Source organism: Caretta caretta, chromosome 5, assembly GCF_965140235.1.
Source record: "Caretta caretta isolate rCarCar2 chromosome 5, rCarCar1.hap1, whole genome shotgun sequence".
In the NCBI taxonomy this organism is placed as follows: Eukaryota; Metazoa; Chordata; order Testudines; family Cheloniidae; genus Caretta; species Caretta caretta.
The window spans coordinates 113,972,949-113,998,765 of NC_134210.1; the positions used below are offsets into that span (position 1 = coordinate 113,972,949).

The 25,817-nt window shown below is 41.2% G+C and overlaps 1 protein-coding gene across 3 annotated transcripts in view; it reads left to right on the forward strand.

The window, feature by feature from the left end:
• Positions 1 to 25,817, forward strand: part of FOCAD (focadhesin) — a 200,530-nt gene that overhangs the window by 157,783 nt on the left and 16,930 nt on the right. For all 3 annotated transcript variants that reach the window (XM_048849366.2, XM_048849367.2, XM_048849368.2), the window contains 9 exons: positions 949 to 1,187; positions 3,008 to 3,097; positions 10,500 to 10,647; positions 13,474 to 13,593; positions 17,593 to 17,715; positions 22,203 to 22,280; positions 22,687 to 22,758; positions 22,950 to 23,052; positions 25,497 to 25,577. In XM_048849366.2, the coding sequence (XP_048705323.2) occupies positions 949 to 1,187; positions 3,008 to 3,097; positions 10,500 to 10,647; positions 13,474 to 13,593; positions 17,593 to 17,715; positions 22,203 to 22,280; positions 22,687 to 22,758; positions 22,950 to 23,052; positions 25,497 to 25,577 (1,054 nt within the window). The remainder of the gene's footprint in view (positions 1 to 948; positions 1,188 to 3,007; positions 3,098 to 10,499; positions 10,648 to 13,473; positions 13,594 to 17,592; positions 17,716 to 22,202; positions 22,281 to 22,686; positions 22,759 to 22,949; positions 23,053 to 25,496; positions 25,578 to 25,817) is intronic.

Sequence of the window (25,817 nt, forward strand, 5' to 3'; positions counted from 1 at the left end):
GGTCAAAGGAAATCCAGGGACTCAGTTGGTACTAGAGTTAATATGTTGCAGTCTTCCAAACCATCTGCCTCCAGAAGTGGTACAATTTAAAAATACATTGTATTTTTGAGACAGATCCCAGGGACTTCATTCACAGCAGTTCCCTCTTCCAAAAATACAATATATTTTAAAATACGTTTTTACTTTCTCAGTCTGTAAATTTCAAAGGACAAAGCCTCCTGTAGAAATCACTGCTCTACAGGATACCTGGCATTCTGATTTGAGTAGTTTTCTTTTTCTTCCCATAATTATATATAAGCTAATACACGTATAGTAGGCTATTGCGTATAATCAGCTTTTATTTATAGCTTTGTAAATAGAGGCAGTTACAGGGATTTCAGCTTTTAAAATGAAAAGGAATTTAAAGCCTTTGTGATGAATAATCTATCTCCTGGGAAGCTTTTCCACCAAAAATTTTGCAGGATCTGCTGATGTTCCTCCACCCTGGACTTGATGTTTCCCCGCCGCTAAAGCAGCTTTTTTTTTTCTTGATAAATTCCTGGCTTTGTGTAATTACAGAATCGCATGCCTGTTTTTATTGACACATAAATGAGTTGGATCACTTTGCTGAATATTTTAGTAAGAAAGCTGACTATGAAAACAGATAAATGTATTTATACTCAGACCAGCTATTGAATTCCTATTTCCCTCACACACTTTGTTTTTAATTCCATATTTACTCATCTTATTTTCATTCTAGAATGTATATTTTCAATTACCATATTATTAAACTGGTTATGAGGGGAAAGGAAATGTTGCTGGAGGCAAAGCCGTGAAATACTATATGCTCCCAAATAGAAATGCAATTACAGTACTGTATGCAGTATACTTTTATATTCCTAAAATACTGTTTTCCCTCGCAAATTGGAAAAAAGAACAAAAAAATCTTTTTTTTTTAATGTGTCCTAGAAATCCTATTCTGGTGAAAACACAGCCAGTGCTATTGCTCGCTCCTGTGCAGCCACTGCTTTGTCTCTCTTGGTGCCAGTTTTCATTGTATCCTGCAAGGAGAAGGTTGAGGAAGTCCTGAGTGTACTGACTGCCAGGTTACCTGGGAAACCAAATGCTGATGAGTCTCAAGCTGTTCAAATCCACATAGGCCTTGCTTTGGGGATGTTTATCTCACGTTTGTGTGAAGAAAAAGTCAGGTATGGATTACAGTCTACAGCAGGTGTGTAAATAACTAACTTCCTCCCCTTCCCGTAATGTGGTATTTAAGTTCTGCAGAATAAAGTGTTTACATTTTGTAGTCTAATGATTCCCAAGGTCTTTTGCAAGATTACTTAAAACATCTTTTTTATTTCTTGATTAATCTCTTCTTCTTCCCCTCCTCTGTTATTGTTGCCATACTGTGCTAGGTGTGCTTGTTTAAATACAGCATGACACCCTCAAGATTAATGATGCGTTTTAGTTTTCATAATTGTGTAGGTGTGAAGATGCTCGTGTGACTCACTTCAGTGATACAGCCACAAAAAGAATGTTAAGGGGATTAGCTTCCCTTATTTATATCATTGTGTGGTGGTATTCACAATTGTAAGAACATGATTGTCACTGTTTGTGTTAAGCTATATGCTGCAGAAGTCTGACATACAACAAGAATGTCTGGTTTCTTGCACCTGATACTAAACCTCTTGGCTGCATCATGAAACACACCACTTTCTAAAAGCTGTGTGTATCCAGTATAACGGACCTTCTTGAAAGTGTATCATTACTCTGTGGGGTGACGACAGCATTCTCAGGGACTGTTTGGTAGAAGTTACCTTACAGCATATCTGTGCAAGGTTGAAAGGAGACTCTCCGAGATGATTGCCACAGATTCCTGAATGTTGCCAAGAAATTCAGGCACTCAGCTTAGGCTATGGATGTTTTTAACTTCATGACTTTTAGGGTTTGTGTTTGCTTATACCCATAGTAAAATACAGGTACTTGATTTAGGACTTGCTGGCATAGCTATTATTTTTATCCCTTCAAGCTGAGGGTTTCTAAAACAACTCCCTTGGCTAAAATGCATTTTGCATTCATGCGCTACCCTGATATTCAGTACTAAGGGGATAATGGGAAAATAAGATTGCCCTGCTTTTTAAAAACCTACAGCAAAGTTTGAGGATACATTGCCTCTTGATAATTAGTCAGTAGTGACAACTGAGCTACAGATAAGCCATAAAAGCCTTCTGAGAAAACAGGATTAGATCATCCCACTGTACCAGGGGACTATAGTCAAACTGTAGTTTGACTTTTTTTTTTTTTTAAAGGAGAATAGCAAGAGGACATTTTTTAAAAATTCCTTGCATATTAAGGCAGGTCGGTTTTTGCTTTTTTGCCACCAAATTTTCTCGCTTGTCATAGTATTAAATTCAGCTACCAAACTCTGACTTAGGAAACTATTCAAGTTGAACCTAGAGATAATTTACACCAAAGCCTTCCTACTCTTTAAGAGGATTTTCAGCACATTCTGTAAGCAAGAAATCCCTTGGGGGTTAGTTCAGGATGTTCAGGCCTCTTTCTCCAAATAAGATCCAAGGATTTTGCTTTTCATTTGTGGTGCCGGTGGTGAGGGAGCAACTTTTCAAGAGTGAGCCACAAAATTAAGTCTCTGAAAACATTAAAGGTGAAGCCTGTGAAAAATTAAAGGTGCAGCTGCAGCCAAGTTTTATGGGCCATGTACTACTGTGGTTTTCTTCCTTTTTGGTGTTAGCAGTAAAGGTCTCAGGCTTCTGTGTGAGTGCTGCCTCATTACAACTGAGCCAGTTAGAAACAGTGGTGGGTGCTGAAGTGGATTCGTGGACTTCAGCTGTACATGTGTTTGTGTGAAAGCACAAAAAATGAACAGTCATGCACTTACGTAGTATGAAATCTATTTTTTTTTTAGCAAATAAAAAACAGTGTTGAATGGCAAGTTCATTCTTACCAATATCACAAGCAGCTTGAGGAGCTGAACAGTATCTTTTCTATTTTTTTTTTTCTGTAGTGATGTATCTGGCCAACAGATGAATTTACTTCTAATGAAGTCCCTTGATGCATTGGAAGATTGCTGCTTTGACACTAGTCTGGAGTACAAGTAGGTTTATTCCATTACTGATGTCAGTGTTTACTATGATTTTTACCATTCTTATAGTCCATTAGGGCTTCAACCCACAAATTCTGAATTTAGGACCCCAAACCTGTTGCTATGAGGAGACTGATCCTGTCCGTCCTTGAATACTTCTACCTGTCTTGTGTCTTTTAAATCCCTTACCGTGCTCATTTTAACATACATGTTAGGATTAAAAATTCAATTATCTTGTTCATTGGCGATGGAGCAGCAGGCAGTGGCAGCAATTTGAGGTGGAGCATTGTTGCGCACCTTACCTGCACATGTTCGTTAATGAAAGACACTTTTGAAAGTGCCCCTCTGTGTTCTTCGATAGCTGCCAAGATGTTCAATGGAGTCTAGTTGCTGCTGCTGCTCTGGAGCCTATTACTGGAATGTGCATGTGTGCACAATATAGTCTGAGCCATAGGAGCAGCTGCCTCTCATGGCTCCTTTATCTGGGAGAGCCAGTCTGTTCAATTAACAGCTGTGGATGGCATGAAGAATATGAAGGGAGGCAAATGTGTGTCATATGCTGCGGGTTCCTTGAAGGGAGGAGCAGCAGTATGTCAGCAGGGCAAGACATTGTTGAAGAATATTCATAGTTACCAACATAGGCAAGCCCAAAAGTATCCGCATACTGGATTTCCTGTATATTAGTTGCCACTTAACAATCAACATGTACCACAGAATGGCATCTCAGATATGATCGTTACTTTCTATTCTAGGAACAGAGAAATATCTGCAATATCTCAGGTATCACTGTAGGTAAATGTTAACTTTGTAATGATGACCACTTGTGTTGATTCTTCTGTTACCAAAGGCATCAGAGCAACAATTTCTGTTCTTCCCCTCCCCCTTTGTACTTCTTCAAAAGCCCAGGAGGGGTCACAGCTGTACTTCATTGGGCTCTGAAGTTGGAAAGATTAGTTTGGATTCTGATTTGAGTTTCTCTGCCCTTGGCTGGCATAGAATGCACAGGGAGTTGTATCAGCTGCATCACATTGTTATACCCACCGCTGCTTAAGATAAAAGCTTCACAGTAACAGCCAAAATAGTCCCTCCCCTCCCCCGCACCTGCCAGCGTGAGGCGGACAGAAGAACACAAAACAGTGGAGAAGAGAAGAGGAAAGATTAAAGCCTTTTTTCCCCTGTTTGATATAAGTGTAAAGCGAGTGGGGGGGTGGAGGGGGAAAGAGTGTTAAGCTAGTTATAAAATTGGTGTGCAGTGTGAATCCTTAACTTGAAACTGAGCAAGGAAGTATTTTTAGGCTTTAGTTGCTATTGATTCTTGTCCAGCTAAAACAGTAGCTGTTTTTAAAGTGGGTTCCTTTAGCCTTTATATTTTGCACCATAGACACTCTTGCCTATGTGACTTCAGTAGTATGTTTATTTCATTTGGACTTCTTCTGCTGGAGATTGTCTGAAGATACTCTGGTGTTCTGTTCCATCAAAAATATGCTACAAACTGTCTGCAAATAGATATAATATGTTACATAAATAAGGAAAAAGTTCAGTTTTACACCCAACATATGTTCCCTCTAAATGTGGTTGGAATAAAGTTGCTTCTATTTAATATGTTTCTGGGAGAGTTGCTTCTGGTGATATAAGTCACCAAGAGCAAATTCATCATGCTGGCCTGATTTAAAAGGTGTGTAGCTTTTATTGAGAGATCTCTAGCTGCTTGGAGCTGCCATGTGCTTGGAGAGGATATGTCTTATATCTTACTGCCATCTAGTGGAAAAGACATCACTTACTACCATATTTTTTCACTGTTGCACAGTAGATCTTTTGGTTTGTATAAATTTTTTTGCAAACTAGTGGCTCAGTCCTGCCACTAATACATTATATGCACCATTTAGGAGATGCAGTGAGACATCCTATGTATCAAAGAGCATTACAGATTTTTTCCTTGTGTGCCTATTTAATAGAAAAATTCAGTGCAGTGTTGTCAAGGTTCCTCCCCCACTCTGAACTCTAGGGTACAGATGTGGGGACCTGCATGAAAAACCTCCTAAGCTTATCTTTACCAACTTAGGTCAAAACTTCCCCAAGGTACAAAATATTCCACCCGTTGTCCTTGGACTGGCCGCTACCACCACCAAACTAATACTGGTTACTGGGGAAGAGCTGTTTGGACGCGTCCTTCCCCCCAAAATACTTCCCAAAACCTTGCACCCCACTTCCTGGACAAGGTTTGGTAAAAAGCCTCACCAATTTGCCTAGGTGACTACAGACCCCGACCCTTGGATCTTAAGAACAATGAACAATCCTCCCAACACTTGCACCCCCCTTTCCTGGGAAATGTTGGATAAAAAGCCTCACCAATTTGCATAGGTGACCACAGACCCAAACCCTTGGATCTGAGAACAATGAAAAAGCATTCAGTTTTTACAAGAAGACTTTTAATAAAAAATAAAAGTAAATAGAAATAAAGAAATCCCCCCTGTAAAATCAGGATGGTAGATATCTTACAGGGTAATTAGATTCAAAAACATAGAGAACCCCTCTAGGCAAAACCTTAAGTTACAAAAAAGATACACAGACAGAAATAGTTATTCTATTCAGCACAATTCTTTTCTCAGCCATTTAAAGAAATCATAATCTAACACATACCTAGCTAGATTACTTACTAAAAGTTCTAAGATTCCATTCCTGGTCTATCCCCGGCAAAGACCCAGCATACAGACAGACACAGACCCTTTGTTTCTCTTCCTCCTCCCAGCTTTTGAAAGTATCTTGTCTCCTCATTGGTCATTTTGGTCAGGTGCCAGCGAGGTTACCTTTAGTTTCTTAACCCTTTACAGGTGAGAGGAGCTTTCCCCTGGCCAGGAGGGATTTCAAAGGGGTTTACCCTTCCCTTTATATTTATGACACCTTGTGTGCCTATTTAATAGAAAAATTCAGTGCAGTGTGTACTGCATACACTGGAGTTCACATAACACTGTACACTTTTGACTGATACGTTGACTGTCTATGTTGATAATAGTGTTGTTCACATTTGTGATGTTCAGTTTAATTAGGATAATTCTCTCTTGCATTTTTTGTTAGTGTACTAATTCTTTAGTATTTTAAGGCAAAAAACCAAAAGATAGGGAGCTATTTCAAATAAGCAATAAATATTATAATAAGCAACAAGATTACATGAATATTATAAAACATCTGTTCAACTAAACCAACAAATGATTGTTTACACCATCATATTGTACTATTACAGAGCTGCAAGTCTGCGTAAATTACAGAAAAAATACTTAAAATCTTGCAAAACCGTTCTCTTCCAATAGGCCACCATAAGAATGACACAGTATTGACACTCCCTCTTACCCAAAAACCCAAACAACCAACCAAACATACAAAAAATCCTACCCTGAAACAAATTAGCCTTAAGGGGGGAAGAACCCTAATAACATTTTAGAAAACCAAAAACTTTACTCCCCCCGCCCCCCCAAAAAGAGACATGTCAGACACTCCAAGCAATCAGATAGGGACTTTGGTATTGCTATTGATTTTACATGGAAGATGCTCAGGTGCTACAGTGATGTGTGGTGGTATAAAACCCTAAGATAGAGAATTAAATAAATATTGTTTAGAAACCTATATTCTCACACATTACTGTTGAGTATATGTGTATGTGTAAATATATATAAAATGGGGGATTTTGACAAATAACTCAATGATTAAGTCACTAGTAGAGTCATTAGGCTCTCTCTCTCAACATTATTGACACACAGAAGGTTCACTATGTGTTTGCATTCATAGTTATATAATGCCTTTTTATGTTTTTGTTCTAATTTACATTGAATATATTATCTCTCTAAACAAATTCAATTCTACAAGGATCACAGAGAAAGCAAGGTGAAAAGAACCAATCCAAAGAGAACATCCAGTTTCATCCAGTTGTTACAACACAATATGCAGATAGCGAATATATTGAACAACATATCGTCCTTGTTTTATTACGTATTGGCTTGGGAATTTTTTTCCTTTTCAACCTAAGAAAAACAGTGTGTGTTGAAGATGGGGTTAACTTTGACCTCTCTTTGGTTTATGTACGCTCCAAATGTTGAAGTATGCCAAGATAAGTCACAAATAAGTGGTAGTATTTGTGGCTTACCAAATATATATTTTCCTTCCTTAAGGTATATTTTTATAGAGCCTTTCAAATGTTTGGTTACTATATTGATCTATGGTGTAGCTGAACTAGTCTACAACTACTTGAAGAACAAACAAGATAGGACAAAAAAGTTTGATTGTGGGCAAAAGATGAATGTTAATGCTTATCTGTTCAGTATATGTGCAATAATGAGCCTGATAAATCTGAAATTTTCAAGGCATTAAATGGCCTCCATTCAAATAATCATCTAACATCTGTGCACAATAAATTGATTTGCCTCTGCAAAATGTTTAATATGATCAAATATCTGCTTGACAGCAGTACAGGGTAAGTTTCAAACATTTTCGGTACAGCGCTCCATCATTAAACCTTCTTATAGATTGCTGGTCCAACTGTAGTCAATGGCAAAAATTCCTGTTAACATCAGTGGTTTCAGGATTTAGCCCTTATGCATAATATTGGCCCTTTTAACTTTTATTTTTGTATTAATTATTTGTGAAGCACTTTGTGGAGCAATATATTCTACAGTACTATATATGGTTGAATTATTCTGCTAAGAAGAGAAAATACCATTATTGTCATTATGTCAGAAATATTACAGTAAGATCCCATAGAGCATGCTGTGGCACTTTCACTGGTATGTTTTTAATGACCGTATAGACACAATTTAAAAAAAGAGAAGTAAGAATTATCACTAATAAATTCACTGTTTTCCTCACAAAACTTTATTCCTCTTACACTCTCCTATGAAATGTAAATAATTTTTAAAGCATTGTTACACTGGAAATTATTGTGGTTGGAAATCTAACTATATCTAACACATTTTTTCTTTTAGCCAAACTTTGTCTCTAATTTTTGCATATTTTATGGATAAATTATAATATAAAATTTATATATGATAACTTGCGATAATTCTAAATATTTAATTTTCCAATTGTTCATTAGTTCATATATCCCAGTGATATTTAGGAGTATCTGTTGCTGAGGGTTATCTTCATTGTCCTCTGAGGCGTAGATAGAGACTGGGAAAAAATGTCTCTGATCCTTATAGCCACTGCCAATTGCTGTTGGAAAGTGTTAAATATTTAAAGATAATGCCAAAGTATTTCTTGAAGTTATTTTTTAAACAGGATATCCTAAGTTTTAACAAGAGTCCCCAGAACTCCTGCCCTCCTTGTTTCACATTGCATTGACTGTTCACTTTAACAGTTAATATTGCTAGTGATATCAGTATAGTATATTATGTGCATAAGAGCTGGGAGTGCTCCATCTCTAGAGGCAATGAACTCTTATCTGTGTGTCTGTGAGGAAGAGAGAGAGAGCAGTCCTTTAAGGAGATTAGGTATCAGTCACAGTAGTAGTATCTATGCAGTTGAAATGCCATATAGGTTCAAATTGAGTTTCTACAGCTCAGTATCCTGAGTAGTATTGAAAAATAGATCCAGAAGGAGCCTAGGCTTCCTTAACTCTTCCCAATCCATCGGTGATCTTCTTGAAAACACCATCCTGGCCACTATGGATGTAGAAGCCCTCTACACCAACATTCCACACAAAGACTACAAGCTGTCAGGAACAGTATCCCCGATAATGTCACTGCAAACCTGGTAGCTGAACTTTGTGACTTTGTCCTCACCCATAACTATTTCACATTTGGGGACAATGTATACCTTCAAATCAGCAGTGCTGCTATGGGTACCGCATGGCCCCACAGTATGCCAACATTTTCATGGCTGACTTAGAACAACGCTTCCTCAGCTCTCGTCCCCTAATGTCCCTACTCTACTTGCGCTATATTGATGACATCTTCATCATCTGGACCCCTGGAAAAGAAGCCCTTGAGGAATTCCACCATGATTTCAACAATTTCCATCCCACCATCAACCTCAGCCTGGACCAGTCCACACAAGAGATCCACTTCCTGGACACTACGGTGCTAATAAGCGATGGTCACATAAACACCACCCTATACCGGAAACCTACTGAACGCTATTCCTACCTACATGCCTCCAGCTTTCATCCAGACCACACCATATGATCCATTGTCTACAGCCAAGCTCTACGTTACAACCGCATTTGCTCCAACTCCTCAGATAGAGACAAACACCTACAAGATCTCTATCAAGCATTCTTACAACTACAATACCCACCTGCTGAAGTGAAGAAACAGATTGACAGAGCCAGAAGAGTACCCAGAAGTCACCTACTACAGGACGGGCCCAACAAAGAAAATAACAGAACGCCACTAGCCATCATCTTTAGCCCCCAACTAAAACCTCTCCAACGCATCGTCAGGGATCTACAACCTATCCTGAAGGACGACCCATCACTTTCACAGATCTTGGGAGACAGGCCAGTCCTTGCTTACAGACAGCCTCCCAACCTGAAGCAAATACTCACCAGCAACCACACACCACACCACAGAACCACTAACCCAGGAACCTATCCTTGCAACAAAGCCTGTTGCCAGCTGTGCCCACATATCTATTCAGGGGACACCATCACAGGGCCTAATCACATCAGCCACTCTATCAGAAGCTCGTTCACCTGCATATCTACAAATGTGATACATGCCATCATGTGCCAGCAATGCCCCTCTGCCATGTACATTGGTCAAACTGGACAGTCTCTACGTAAAAGAATAAATGGACACAAATCAGACATCAAGAATGATAACATTCAAAAACCAGTTGGAAAACACTTCAATCTCTCTTGTCACTCGATTACACCTAAAAGTGGCAATTCTTCAACAAAAAAACTTCAAAAACAGACTCCAACAAGAGACTGCTGAATTGGAATTAATTTGCAAACTGGAAACAATTAACTTAGGCTTGAATAGCGACTGGGAGTGGATGGGTCATTACACAAAGTAAAACTATTTCTCCATGTTTATTCCCCCCCCCCCCAACCCCCCACTATTTCTCAGACGTTCTTGTCAACTGCTTGAAATGGCCCACCTTGATTATCACTACAAAATTCCTCCCCACCCCACCCCACCCCGCTCTCCTACTGGTAACAGCTCACCTTAAGTGGTCACTCTCTTGTTACAGTGTGTATGGTAACACCCATTGTTTCGTGTTTTCTATGTATATAAATCTCCCCACTGTATTTTCCACTGAATGCATCCGATGAAGTGAACTGTAGCTCACGAAAGCTTATGCTCAAATAAATTTGTTTGTCTCTAAGGTGCCACAAGTACTCCTTTTCTTTTTGTGAATACAGACTAACACAGCTGCTACTCTGAAACCTATCCATTTTATGTTTTCTCTTCTTTTTAAGCACTGGATGCATCTTGGGTGTAGGACTGGTTCTTTCATTTATGAGTCACAGCAGCCAAACAGAATCACGGGTTCATGTCTCTGCCTCTCTGAGGAAACTCTGTAACTACCTGGATGACAGTGAAGAGCAAAGCAGAACATTCCAGGAGGTAGGACTCTTTTTTTTAATCATAACTTTCTATCCCCTCCACCTTTCCTTTGTCCCCACCCGTAACACTGATTTTTACTGAAGACATAGCCATACATCCCAGACTAACGATACACAATTCCAAGGTATGTTTCTTTTATGCATGAACCTTTGCCCTCTAGTTTTTCTTTTATCATAACATTCTAGCTTTATATTTATTAAACAAAGCTTATTTGAGATTCTGTGTTTTTTATTTAATACAGCACCGGCACAAAAAAATAATGCATCAAACTATTTTTAGATAGAAACTTTGTCTCTTCTTAGGTAGTATCCTTGCTGCAAGGGATAGTCTCCCAGAAAGCACAAAGCAAGTTACTGATAAACAAGGATAACCCTTCCTTTAAAGTGGTCTCTGCTCCTTTCTTTGAAAGTTCGTTTTGCTTGCTCCTGTGATTGTAGCACTAAGGAATGCTACTGTGGCTGAGAGTTTGTCAGCATTTCCCATTATAACAGTTTTCAAGTGTTTTAAAACTCAGATGAGTGGGGTTTAAGCATAACATTATTTATATAGTGCCAAAATGCATGACACTTAACAGACAAATGAGATGTCATCCCTGCCCCAAAGAGTTTACAATTCAAGTTGAGATGTAACTTGATTAGTGAGGCTGACAAAACTGGGGAAACCGTAATGGAGACTGAGAGAGAGAGCAAATTAGAGCATGTGCTTATATTTAAAAAAAAGCCTGTTCCTGTCACATTTAAGCCCATTGCATGCTGAATAGTTGAATTACATAATCCCCTGTTTTTCTAAGGGATTTATAAGCCATCAGTACAGAGTTCTACTTTTTTTGTACAGCACTAAAACTTGTTTCTTTTCTTTTTTAAAATAAAGGTATATTTTTATATAGTTCAGTTTTTGCTGGTAGTCAATATATGTTGTGGATTAGCCTTCTATAGTTCTTGGATTTTGCAATGAAGTGTTTTATAGCTATAAAGTAATGTTTCATCCCCATTGATTCTAGAGTGCTTTACTGAACCTTAACTGATGTACAAATTTTACACAGGGTTCAGTGCAGCAACTGCTGGAGTGACATGCAGCAGCTGTTTAACATTACAAAAGACTTTGGGATAAGAAGTAAAGCATACTTCTTTTCAATTTGAAACTCCATAGGGAATTTAGGGAGAAGGTATGTAATTATGCCAGTTACAGTTTGCCCAGGATACTGGGACATGACTACACTTACAAAAAAAGCCATGGAATCTTTGATGACCAGAAGTGGTTGGGACCGTAGCTTACCATTTGTGTTTGTGAGGAAGGTTTCTGCACTCCCTGTCTTATTCCTGTCCAATATGTTCAACATTCCACACCTGCATCATACAGGGTTAATCCCTGACTCATCAGTATTGTATCCTGTTGCACTAGTGTGTTCTTTGGAGGTCTCCCATCCAAGTACTGACCTGGTCCAACCTTGCTGCATCTGAGAGCTGATGGGATCACAGCACATTGTGGTATAACCTCAAAGTATTTTCTTTCATTGTGTGATCTCCTGATTACACATACTGAAAAATGTGACTCTGTGTGTAGAAGGTCAAACAAAATTTTACCAAAATATTTTTAAGCATGTAGTTTTGGACTTAAGCACGAAAAATATCAGTCCAGAGGATGAATCTTTCTAGGAAATTAAAAACAGCTGAAAATAAGGCTTATAATTGTAAAAAAACTTCTTTACCGTAACTATAATTATGCCAGAACAGCACCGCATGTTTTTAAATACATAAGCCATCAGCATCCTGCATTGCCTGGGACCAGGGGTTCTCAACTTTTTACTTTCTGAGATCCCCCACAACATGCTATAAAAACTTCCTGGCCCACAACTGTTTTTCTGCATATCCAGTAGATTAAAAACCAGGGCAGGCATTAGGGAGTAGCAAGCAAGGCAGTTGCCCTAGGCACCACACAACAGGGGCCCCACAAAGCTAAGTTACTCAGACTTTGGCTTCAGCTCTAGGTGGTGGGGCTTCTGACCCACACAGTGGGGCTTTAACTTTCCACCCTGAGTTCTAGCAAGTCTAGCAACCCTGCTTGACAGACCCCCTGAAACCTGCTTGCGGCCCCCCCGGGGGGCCCTAGACTCCCATCTCTTATAATCTTATGTAAAGTTTCTGTTCACAACACTGAAGAATTTAGGATGCTCTTTAAATGTCACAACTCTGTCTCCAGACGGACAATAAATACAAGCATTGTGCTAACACTGGATTGAATAAAATATACAAAGGCAAAGGAGACCAGAGTTAAGGCAGCAATTACAATTTACTACTTTGGTTTAGATATAGGAATTCATAAATATTTCAAAATACTAGGTACGTCTCTTACTATCTGTAGTACCTGGGCACAAAAGTTTGGGTTGAGGGCGTATGTTTAGCTCTCAACATTAGATTTCCTTTGGTTTGGAGTATCAGTTAGTAGTGTAATTTTAATGTTTGATTGTTTGTCCGTTAATGGCCAGATACTGTAAATTTGAGTGTTATCACAATCCTGACATGTAGCATGCAGCAACATTGGAAACCACATGGAAAGCTTGTATTGGTCTGGTTATTTTACAGTGGACTTATTCCTATACTAAATGACTGTATCCACAATTTATTTCACTTGTTTCCTAGAATTAGGTATCCTTGAATACATTTGGGGTGGATTACTCATTATCTGGGGTGGGGTGGGGGAATGAGGTGCCTTGGTGTATATCTACAGTATTCATTAAAAGGTGTTTCCTATGTGTTCCCACCCTGGGAAATGTTAACCTGTCTTTTTTTTTTTTTACCTGTATTTTCCCCCTTTCCCTTTATTCAGATCCTTTCCTACTCCATTGCCTGTTCCTGCGTGTGTGCTTTCAGCATGAAAATCATAGAGGCAGTGGAGGCTGAAGAGATCATGAACAAGTTGCGGACATTAGCGGAAAATAATCAGCAGGTTATATCCACAGTTTGGACCGCTTTCTTTCATTATATTAGTTTCTTTTCCTATGTATCTTTAACACTGCACCCATGTCAGCATAAGATGGAAATTCCCTGATTTCTTGGGTATTTGTTTGAAAGTGTGTGATTTGAGGAGTGTACAATGAAGGCCAGTTGTTTGATATGTATATTCCCTATAACTGTTCATGACCAAAGGGTGAGACAAAAACTGAATTTATATATGCTGACCATGTTTAAGGGAAAAGCTTACATTTTGATTTCAGGGTGTCTCAGCACCTTGAACCTCCCAATTAATATCTTCTTCCTAGTTCTGTTCTTGAGACCTTCTCTCACTGGGGAAATAGCCTTTCTCTGGGTTCTCTTGAATTATAGGTAAGGCTACAGTTTTGTCACAGAGGTCGAGGAAGTCACAGAATCCATGACTTCCAAAGAACTCTGTGACTTCAGCCCTGGGGGCTGGGAGCTGCAGGGTCCCATCACCTGCAGTGGCAGGGAGCTGTAAGGTACCCACCGCCTCCTGAAGCAGTGAGCCCCCAAGCTCTCAGCTGCCATGGGCAGTGGAGGTACCCCGCAACTCCTTGCCAGCCACAGCAGCAGGGGAGACCCCCAGCAGCTCCCCGGCTGCTGTGGCAGGGCAGGGGGGCCACTGCAGGAGGATAAGGGGAGCCCTGCAGCTCCCCTGCTGCCACAGGGGGCAAGGGGCCCCCAGCAGTGCTCCCCTGCTGTCGTGGAGGGCAGGAGGATCCCCACAGTGCTCCCTGCCACTGGGAAGGGGACCATACAGCTCCCCTCTGCCACTGGTGGCAGAGGGTCCTGGAACTCTGAGTCCCCACCAGTGGTGGGGGCCCCAGAGATCCCAGCCACCTCGCAGCTGCCCAGTCCCTTCTCATTTTATCATTGATATTTTTAATAAAAGTCAGGACAGGTCAGGGGCTTTTTTTCTTGATTTTTCTTTATTGCCCGTGATCTGTCCATGACTGTTACTAAAAATATCCATGATAAAATCTTAGCCTTAATTATATTTTACTCTTTCTGTAGACTCCATACTGCTGATCACAAACACAATCCTAATAGCTTGGTGTCTCAACCACAACTTCTTCTAGGGTTTCCCTTTCCACACAGTCAGTGTTCTAGGACAGCGATTCTCAAACTGTGGGTCATGACCTCATTTTCATGGGGTTGCCAGGGTTGGCTTAGACTTGCTGGGGCCCGGGGCCCAAGCCCGAGTGCTTCAGCCCTGGGCAGCAAGGCTCAGGTTACAGGCCCACTGCCTGGGGCTGAAGCCCTTGGGCTTTGGCTTTGGCTTTGGTCCCCTGGCCTGGGGAGATGGGGCTTTCGCTTTACTCCCACCCATGCCCTGGGCTGGCAGGGCTTGGTTGGGCTCAGGCTTTGATTCCCCCTTCCTGGGGTCCTGTAGTAATTTTTGTTGTCAGAAAGGGGTCATGGTGCAATGAAGTTTGAGAATCCCTGTTCTAGGATCTCCATCTAACAGATGATCAAAACAGCATTCTTTTGTTACTTCAGCATCCCTTGACTGCCCTTCTGTCACAGTTTGACTCCCTTCGCTCCAACAGCCTTGTTTCAGCACTGCTTCTTTCTCCTCGTCGAGCCAATCTCTACCAATGGGAAAAGAGAAGTTCTGTCACCGAGAGGAAATGCTGACAGGACTGTTCACAATAATCAGCAGACTAGTAAATGTATCTGGAAATGGGAGACAAATCAACATTTACTTTTGTAATCCTTTTTCTTCACATCAGAAAACCATCCTCGAAAACAGAGACTCCTGCATCTTAGTCCCTGGGGCACTTGCTGGTGGTCTGCAAACAGCTGGCTGGTCATATGATACTAGTCATATGATATTCATATAACTAGTTTCATATTCATACTAGTCATGATACTGTGATACTAACTTGCCAGCAAGTTAAAGTAGTATGGACTGGATGAATGGACTATAAGGTGGATAGAAAGCTGGCTAGATCATCGGGCTCAACGGGTAGTGATCAATGTCTCCATGTCTAGTTGGCAGCCAGTATCAAGCAGAGCGCCCCAAGGGTCGGTTCTGGGGCTAGTTTTGTTCAATATCTTCAATAACCATCTGAAGGATGGCGTAGATTGCACACTCTGCAAGTTTGCAGATGACAGTAAACTGGGAGGAGTGGTAGATACGCTGGAAGGTAGGGACAGGATACAGAGGGACCTAGACAAATTAGAGGATTGGGCCAAAAGAAATCTGATGAAGTTCAACAAGGACAAGTGCAGAGTCCTGCACTTAGGACGGAAGAATCCCATGCACTGCTACAGACTAGGGACCGAGTAGCTAGGCAGCAGTTCTGCAGAAAAGGACCTAGGGGTTACAGTGGACAAGAAGCTGGATATGAGTCAACGGTGTGCCCTTGTTGCCAAGAAGGCTAACGGCATTTTGGGCTGTATAAGTAGGAGCATTGCCAGCAGATCGAGGGACGTGATCTTTCCCTCTATTCGACATTGGTGAGACCTCATCTTGAATACTATGTCCAATTTTGGGCCCCACTCTACAAGAAGGATGTGGAAAAATTGGAAAGAGTCCAGTGGAGGGCAACAAAAATGATTAGGGGGCTGGAACACATGACTTATGAGGAGAGGCTGAGGGAACTGGGATTATTTAGTCTACAGAAGAGAAGAATGAGGGGGGATTTGATAGCTGCTTTCAACTACCAGAAAGGGGGTTCCAAAGAGGATGGATCTAGACTGTTCTCAGTGGTACCAGATGACAGAATGAGGAGTAATGGTCTCCAGTTGCAGTGGGGGAGGTTTAGGTTGGATATTAGGAAAAACTTTTTCACTGGGAGCGTGGTGAAGCACTGTCACGGGTTACCTAGGGAGGTGGTGGAATCTGCTTCCTTAGAGGTTTCTAATGTCAGGCTTGACAAAGCCCTGGCTGGGATGATTTAGTTGGGGATTGGTTCTGCTTTGAGCAGGGGGTTGGACTAGATGACCCTTCCAACCCTGATATTCTATGATTCTGTGATTCTAGTTCCTTCTTTTTTCCAGCTGCTAAATCACATTAAAGAAGCTACAAATACATCATGCTGTTGCCTAATGTCACTGTTTCATGTAAACAATTGCTGCAGTTGCAACAAGGGTGTTGTGTAATTGTGAAGTAGGTATTCTGTCAATGGGAGGGGATTTGGTCTAGGAGACAATGTTGATATTAAAATATGATCCATACTGAAGAAGGTTGAGAATTCCCTGCCTTAAAGCACGGACTTTGTCCCACAGAATCAAGGAGTAGAAACTTGTAATGAGAATCCACTCTGATCATGATGAGTGTCTATACAGGTGCTGATGTCCTAATAATTGCATTATTAACTAATTTGCATTCCACTAGTTCCTTCCTCGTCACCAGGTTAAGGCAAAGGAGGCCTTGATGTTGTCTGGTATAGTTACAAATATATATGTTGCAAATAACGCACAGTTACGTACATGCTTAATTTTAAGTACACGCGTGATGCCATTGACTTAAGCAGGTGCTTAAGCTTTTGCTGATGGTGGCCTAAATATCTCTCTGAACTACAACACTTGTTCTTCAGCTCTCAAAAAACAGGTATCTGTCACTTGACCTAAAGAAGTCCATTGACTGATAGCAGTAGCAGTCTCTATCCTTTTTTCAAGCCAGTCATTAGAGGGCAACGTCATTCCCTGATATGTATACATAGACATGCATCAAACTGGTAGATTACAACATGACAGGGCTCAACATCGTAAAACTGGATGCTTCATATAATTCGATTTCCTGAAATTGATACCTGTAGTTTTGTCTCTTTGTTTCAGTCAACTATTGGTTTTAAAAGCACCTGCTATTTTGAATGATGATGTAGCTTGTGTTAATGAACATATCAGTAGGAAGTACTGCATCTGGAGAATGCGGGATGTTTTTCTTTTAAAAAAGGAATACATGGGCTTTTGTGAAAGCTGTTTTATAATCTGTGTTTTTGACATCTTGTGTTTCCTGCAGACATCCGGTTTTGCTTTGGCATTGGGTAGCATAGTTCACGGTTTGTCAGTCTGTGGACATGGGAAAGCAGAAGATTTGAGTAACAGACTGCTTCCTGCCTGGATGAAAATTGTGCTTGCAGAGGTAGAGGAGCTGTCTGTCTGTCCTTTTAAAAAAAAAATTACTAATGAGCTTATTTCATTAAGGAGAAGGAAATAGTTAAGAATAGTTTTAATTATTTGAGCGGGCAATTAGATTCACGTTTAGAAGCAAGAATCTCTCTGCAGTCTGTTTAAAGAAAAAGCAAAATTTTCTTCTTTGCATGCTTGCGCGTGTCCATTCCATGATAGGTGTACATGCACTGTGTGCACGGTCACTGGAGACTTTTTCCTCAGTGGGATCCATCAGGCCGGCTCTAGTGCCCTGTGCTGTTGTGTGCTCATGCACCAATATAAGGAGCCTGCTGTCTCTGCATCCTTTCAGAACCTTCTTACCGCCCATGACGGTCGCTGGAACAGCTCCTCCTGCTTTGACAAACTCTTACTCAGTGCTCTTAGTTTAGTCCTTTTCCCTTGTTTCTCTATCCTAGTTCTTTATTTTCTCAGTTTAGACTGTTGTAGATTAGTTGTAGGTAGTTAGTTGGTGCTTCTCACCCTGTTAGTGGAGTTTCATCTGGTGCTGGGGCATGCCTCAGTCCCCAGGTTCGAAACCCTGTGCCTCCTGCAGCCAACCCATGCCTGCGAGTGACCCGCACTCCAGTTGTCTGAAGTGCCTGGGAGAGACTCATCAGGGACCTCTGTCGGAAATTCAAGTCCCATACAAAGAAGAACAAGGAGGCCAGGTTGAAGTCCCTCCTGATGGAGGCAGCACTTAGTCCCTCATTGGAGCCGAGAAGGTCCCACTCAGCACCCAGTACCTCAGAGTTGGTGCGGAGTGCTCCTCCCACTGTGGGAGTCTCTTGGCACCATTCTCCTTCACCTGTGCCAAAGAAAAAACATAAGATTCAGCTGGCCAAGAGGGGACTCTGAAGAGAGCCAAGCATGGGGAGCACAGTGGAGTGCGGCCTGAGTGAGGCCACTCCTCTGCCCGCGCTCTGAGGGGGGCACCATTGAGTTGGCCTCATATGCAGGCTCCATTGAGTCCAGTCCCAGACAATCCCTCGGCATCAGAGGGGCAATACAGCACCAGTGGGATCACGGTACTGTCTACTCTGGAGGCGTTCATTGCAGCCAGGGACCTTCTGGCACTATCGGTAAGGCTGCATTTGTGTCACGGAGGTCATGGAAGTCACAGAATCGGAATCCATGACTTCCAGAGACCTCCATGACATTCTCTGCTTCAGCCCCAGGGCTGCAGGACTCTGGAGTTGACAGCCAGTGGCAGGGTTCCAGTGACAGGTGCTAGCAGCAAGAAGCGACAAGGGGGACCCTGCAAAGTTCCAGTGACAAGTGACAGACTCCTGAGGGGGCCCTCCTCAGGGTACAAGCAGTGGGCGACAGCCTCGCATCGGGGGATGGGGATGCCTCGGGTAAGCGGCTCGGATGTCCCATTTTCTCTTTGGGAAATACAGTCACCCTACAGCTCCCAGCCACTCTGGGTGGAGGGGGAACCCCACAGATCCCAGCCACTAAGGTGGTGGGGGGAAACCAGGGAGCCGCAACAGTAAAAGTCACAGACAGGTCACGGCTTCTGTGAATTTTTGTTTATTGCCTGTGACCTGTCCGTAACTTTTACTAAAAGTAATCATGACAAAAACTTAGCCTTAGCTATTGGTACTGCTTTTGCCTGCAGTACAAGAGTCGGTGGTTTCATTGCTGGGGAGCAAAAGGGAGCACGTGGCCACTACTAGAGCGACTTACCCCGCCAAATGGAAGCATTTTCTCCATGTGGTCTTCCCAACGAGACCTCTGACCTGCTAGATCACCTCTCCAGTCAATGCTGCTTCTTCTGAAACAGCAGGGCCTAGCCATTTCATCTATTTAAGGTACACCTAGCAGCCATCTCAGCCTTCCACCCTCTGGTGGAGGATAGTTGTTTTTTTTGTCACAAAATGTCCATTTCCTTCTTCAAGGGCTTAGAGAGATTATACCTGCAAATTCGCGAACCCATTCCCCCGTGGGACCTAAACCTGGTCCTGTCAAGACTCTCAGGCCCTCCTTTTGAGCTGCTGACATCGTGCCCCTTGTCATACCTCTCCTGGAAGGTTGTGACCTGGTCGTCAGTGCATACTTTTTCATCCTATTATGCTGTTAGGGGGCTTATTCCTTCATGCACTTACTTCCCTGGTCCTTCTCGCATGAACAGAGAGCAACAATACTCAAAGTGCAAAGATGCAAACAATTCGATGTTTATTGGGGTGAACTTCCAGCAAGGATGATTCCAGTTTCCTTTCTTAGTGTCCCCCTTCCCAGCTCTGACACCACAGAACCTTACCTGTGTCCCTGTTCCCATTCCCCCCCGTTAGCAAAACATGATTCCAGTTTCCCCACCCCCGTTCCCTGTTCCCATTCCCCCCCCCCCCCCGTTTACTTCCTGATTGACAGCAGACTATATAGTAAAACTTGAGTTCTGCTTAGCTATACCTTAACCTATCATTTTACTGAAGTTTAACTAGCCAATCCTAACATATTGTAACATGATTATTTAACCAATTATATCCCACCACCTTAATTAGTTTACACCCAGCAAAATTCATTATAAAGCAGACAAAAACAATCACAGAACCAGGCAGAGTTATACAGACAAACAATAGGGAAATGGGGACTACAATGATAGAACAACACAGAAATGAGGATTTCACATCCCAGCTATTGATAAGTGAGTTCTTGCCAGACAGGATGCTATCAACCTAAGTTCCCTTTTAGATTTTCTAGGCACTTCCCTTTCTCTGGAGGTGATAGGCACTATCAGGACAGGATTGTATTCCTAACAGCCCAATAGCACCTTATTTCAATTATACTGGTTTTGAATGTGAGGATGTGACCGTTGGCTTCCCAGCTTCTGGCTGCCTCTGCTGCTTAGCCAAAGGCCTTAGCCTAAGAACAGGGCCTCAGACTGTCACAGTAAGAGAAGGCCCTTACACTGGCAGACAGTGATTTTGATTCTTTCTTTTTTACCTCTATAACTAGCTAAGTGATCAGAATACACCTAAATTCTTAGAGTATAGGCCTTTACAGACAGGCCTGCATATCTATATCCTAACATATGCCATCACCCAGCAGGCTAGAGATGATGCTGGGTTTGGTAGAGCAGTATTGCAATCTGCATGTCCATGAACTGTAAGCCTAACTCCTAAGCTATTGCTTGGGAGGCACCTAATGTGGAATGGACATGAGCAAGCATTCAAAGAAGAAAAAATGGTTAATAACTTTTCTGTAACTGTTGTTCTTTGAGATATGTTGGTCATGTCCATTCCACGACCCACCCTCCTGCCTCTCTGTCGGAGTTAGCCAGCAAGAGGTAACTCAGAGGTCGTGGAGCTGGCTTGGCTCCTTATACTGGTGCACCAGAGGGCGCTAGAGCCAGCCCGATGGATACCACTGAGGGAAAAATCTCTGGTGACTGTGCACCCAGCATGCTCATACCTAACGTGGTATGGACATCTTGAAGAACATCAGTTACAGAAAGGTTATTAACTGTTGGGTTTTTTTATAAGCAACAAGGTAATGTAAGACAGCTCTCTACCAAAAATATTCCAGATAGTCTGTGAGAGCTCAACTGCATTCTTTACTCACATTGAGTAGTATCTTAGTCCATGAGTAGTCACACTAACATTGAGATTACTTATGAAGTAAGGTGGTACTTAACAAAAATTAGACTGGCAAATGGAATTGTTGTGTTTTGCTGTTCACTGTAAGTTTACCCTAAGCGCATATTTCATTAAGTAATAAATGGCTTTAGCTCTACTTTTATCAGCCTGTAAATTGCCATCTGTATGCCCAGTGAATACTGAAGCTACGCTGTGATGCTTAGATTGCATTTAGTGTAGTAGGTGGAGCTGAACAATTCTAGGCCTACTGAAGGCAACATTAATCACTGTCATTTAACTGAATAGAAAATTGAGTGAAATGTATTCATTTATTATGCTTACAATTCCGTAGTAATGATTTATCCCATTGTGCCAAAAAATTACATATGAAATGTAATTTTAAAAGCAGATCCTAAATGAATTCTCCAAGATGGGATTTGAAGGTAAATATTAATAACAGCAACACAAAATTTTGACAGTCTGTATAAAGACTCTGTCATCTCAGCATGTTCTTATGGGTGATGCACTTCAAAGATGTTAGACTGGAACATGCTGTAGTGGGAGATGCAAAAAGAAAAGGAGTACTTGTGGCACCTTAGAGACTAACCAATTTATTTGAGCATGAGCTTTGCTACATCAATGAGAAATATACTGTTGTTTGAGAAAAGGAGCAAGTCCCAGAAATGCTATGTATTTCAGAACCTTGGTAACATAGTTGGGTCTCACACTCAGAGGCGAGCATATGAGTGTGTTGGGGAAGAGGTATGTCTGTATAGTTCAGAATTAAAATGAAAGTCTTTTCTTGGAGGAAAATGCCTTTGCTGTTCAGTGTTTTGCCACCTTCCACCCCTTTGTCATGTGTTGGTTTTGCTTGGATTTATAGGGGTCTCCCACAATGCAGCGTCTGGCTGCTGTCAATGGACTGGTCGCATTGGTGGGTTCTGAAGCATCCATGATACAGGTAAAAAGACATAAGCACATGATACTTGTGTTTCCTTTAGAAACAAAGTTAAAGATTCAGGCTGGAAAAGAATGGGATCACATCTCTATGAGCACCTATAACATCAGAATGGATTTTTTTTTTTGTTGGGGGGGGAGGTGGTGTTTAATACATTGAATAATTAAATAACTAGGCTTACTTAATAGCAAAACATTCAGTTTGCTGCAGAGTTTTGAATTAATTGTACAAACATTTATTTCCTCTGTCAGAATAATATCTTTGAAAAGAAAATTTGGTCCTTAGGTTGCTTTCAACAATTTTTGTTGGGTATGAGAGCTAAACCTGTTCCTCCACCATCAATTATGCATTTCATTGTTTTGCTTTTCCTTCAGATGTTCACATAGTTTTGCTTATTTTTTCCTGGCAGCTGAAATCTGAGGCTATCCAGTCCTCCCAGTTTCAAAATAAACTTAATGAAATCATCAGAACCCTGACGCAGGTGAGAGGATCATGTCTGTCTCCAATAATGTGTGATGTGAACTGTACTACAGTACCTCGTGTGGAGGATCCAGATTTAATTTAAAAAAAAAAAAAGTACCATTGTTTTTGTGTCCAGCTTGCTGTTGCAGCATGGAATGAAGAGATAATGAGACTAGCCTACAAATTCATGTCCAATGATTGCCTTCACAGATAGTCAGTTTTTCTGGGGTGATTGGTCTTCAAACAAATGCAGCTTGGCTTTTAGGACACCTTCATCAATCCAGTTTGTCCTCCACCCAGAACAGAACGTCCGGTAAGATGCTTCCGTTGTTGTTGTTTAAGAATAGATGACAGGCTTTAGGGGGAGGCCCTTGTGCTAGAACACTGCAGCCACATAAAATGAAAAGACGATCTTTGGCTCTAAAAGCTCACAATCCAAGGCATGAACTTGGAAGTTGTAACATGCAATCAGATCCTTATACCCATGCAGAGCCTCATTAAAGTCAGTGAAAAGAACAGGAGTACTTGTAGCACCTTAGAGACTAACAAATTTATTAGAGCATAAGCTTTCGTGGGCTACAACCCACTTCATTGGATGCATAGAATGGAACATATAGTAAGAAGATATATATATATATATATACATACAGAGAAGGTGGAAGTTGCCATACAAACTGTAAGAGGCTAATTAATTAAGATGAGCTATTATCAGCAGGAGAAAAAAACTTTTGTAGTGATAATCAAGATGGCAAATACTCTCCAGCAACCACACAACAAAAACACTAACGCAGGAACCTATCCTTGCAACAAAGCCCAATGTCAGCTCTGTCCACATATTTGTTCAAGTGGCACCATCATAGGACCTAATCACATTAGCTCCATGAAGGGCTCGTTCACCTGCAGATCTACCAATGTGATACATGCCATCATGTGCCAGCAATGCCCCTCATGCCATGGCAGAGGGGCATTGCTGGCACATGATGGCATGTATCACATTGGTAGATCTGCAGGTGAACGAGCCCTTCATGGAGCTAATGTGATTAGGTCCTATGATGGTGCCACTTGAACAAATATGTGGACAGAGCTGACATTGGGCTTTGTTGCAAGGATAGGTTCCTGCGTTAGTGTTTTTGTTGTGTGGTTGCTGGAGAGTATTTGCCAGCAAAAGAATAAATGGACACAAATCTGACATCAGTAATCATAACATTCAAAAACCGGTAGGAGAACACTTCAACCTCTCTGGCCACTCAGTAAAAGACTTAAGGGTGGCAATTTTGCAACAGACAAGCTTCAAAAACAGACTCTAGTGAGAAACTGCTGAGCTTGAATTAATATGCAAACTAGATACCATTAACTTGGGTTTGAATAGAGACTGGGAGTGACTGGGTCATTACACATATTGATTCTATTTCCCCATGTTAAGTATCCTCACACCTTCTTGTCAACTGTCTAAATGGGCCATCTTGATTATCACTACAAAAGTTTTTTTTCTCCCGCTGATAATAGCGGATACAGACTAACACAGCTGCTACTCTGAAACCTGTCATTAAAGTCAGTGGTGTTGAGTGCAAGGGTCTCTTCCCATGTTTCTGCTTGCAGAATCAGAGTGTAAGAGCTCACAAGCTAAACTTTTCCAGTCCAATCTGTATTTTAAAATTAATTTAAAAAATTCTGTGTTGTAAATTCAAAACTAGAAAATAATTCATAATTGTTTTAAAATTAGATTTGTGCAGGAGGACCTTGAACTGTGTTTTGCAACTGAAATATTTATACTGTGCTCTGAGAGCTAATTGGATTTCCAGTTTTGCTGACTTCTTATTTCAGCATCTTTTCCCCTTAAATATTTTAAACGTTTAAAAACCAACAAATACAAAGAAAGGACAATAAATGAGATTAATTTTTCATAACTGTACTCCTACAGGTGAGCTATTCTCTGATTAGCTAAAAGGCACAACTAATCTGTCTTCATAAGCAGTCCAGTACAGCTATTCACGAAGGATGAAATTAATCTCTGTGCAGAGGGTCAGCATGAGGGCTATGCATCACTTAAGTCCCACTTAAGCCTATAAAAGAGCAAAAGTGGGATTTAAATGGTACATAGACTCTTTACTGGCCCTCAGTGCAGGTGTGAATTTCTCCTAATGGTTTGGAGTGACCAATTATAACTGCACCAGTAATCCACCAGGTAAATGATTGCAGGGCAAGGTGACTGATGAAATATAATTCAATAGAGGGAGCTAAATATAGGCCATTAGTTTTAATCTGACTCAAATTGTAAATGAGTCAGTAGCATCAAGAAGGGACACATGGCCACACCACAAAAACAACCCTCAATCCTCTTGGTGGCAGTCTTGGCAGAGAGGCCAAGGACTTAGTGGGTATGGAGTGTAACCTGTGTTGTTATCCTTCGCAGTGTTCCCTACAGGTTAGGGTAAAGCCCTATAAACTGAGGTGTGGGGAGAAGTTTACACACCACAATAGCTTTTTAGTGGACAAATGAATGAATCTGTTCCTCATTGCTGGCAGTCCAGCATCTTTCATCAACACTAAATTCACATGGAAAGAAAGATGGGTGGGGCGGAAGCCAGTGATAACATCTGCATCAGTCTTTTGATCTAATAGAAATAGTCACTATCAGTGTGTTAACCGAGGATCAGTTCATAAATACCTCATTTTGCCTTTGAATGTATAGGGAGTTGGAAATTATTATTTGTCCTGCCAAATTGCTGGCTTATTTCATAATTTTTGTCTTCACAGTTCCTCCAGACTTCAGCTACTTGCCTGAAAACAGCTTTATCAGGGCAGCTATTGACTTTGCCATTGAAGGAGGAAAGAAAGGTGAGATGGAGCAAATTCCATAATGATGTGAAAATGTGCTGCTTCTGTCAAATGTGATTTGACCTATGTTTTTACCTGTCAAAACCTATACAAAATCACTAATGAATTATATTAAAAATAAAAATTTCAATGAAGAATATTTTAATATAAACCATGTTGGAACCTTGTTAAATTTGTGTAGAAAATCAGAGTGAAGATAAGGTAGTTTTTTCTACAGAATAGCTAGTTGAGGCCAGCCCT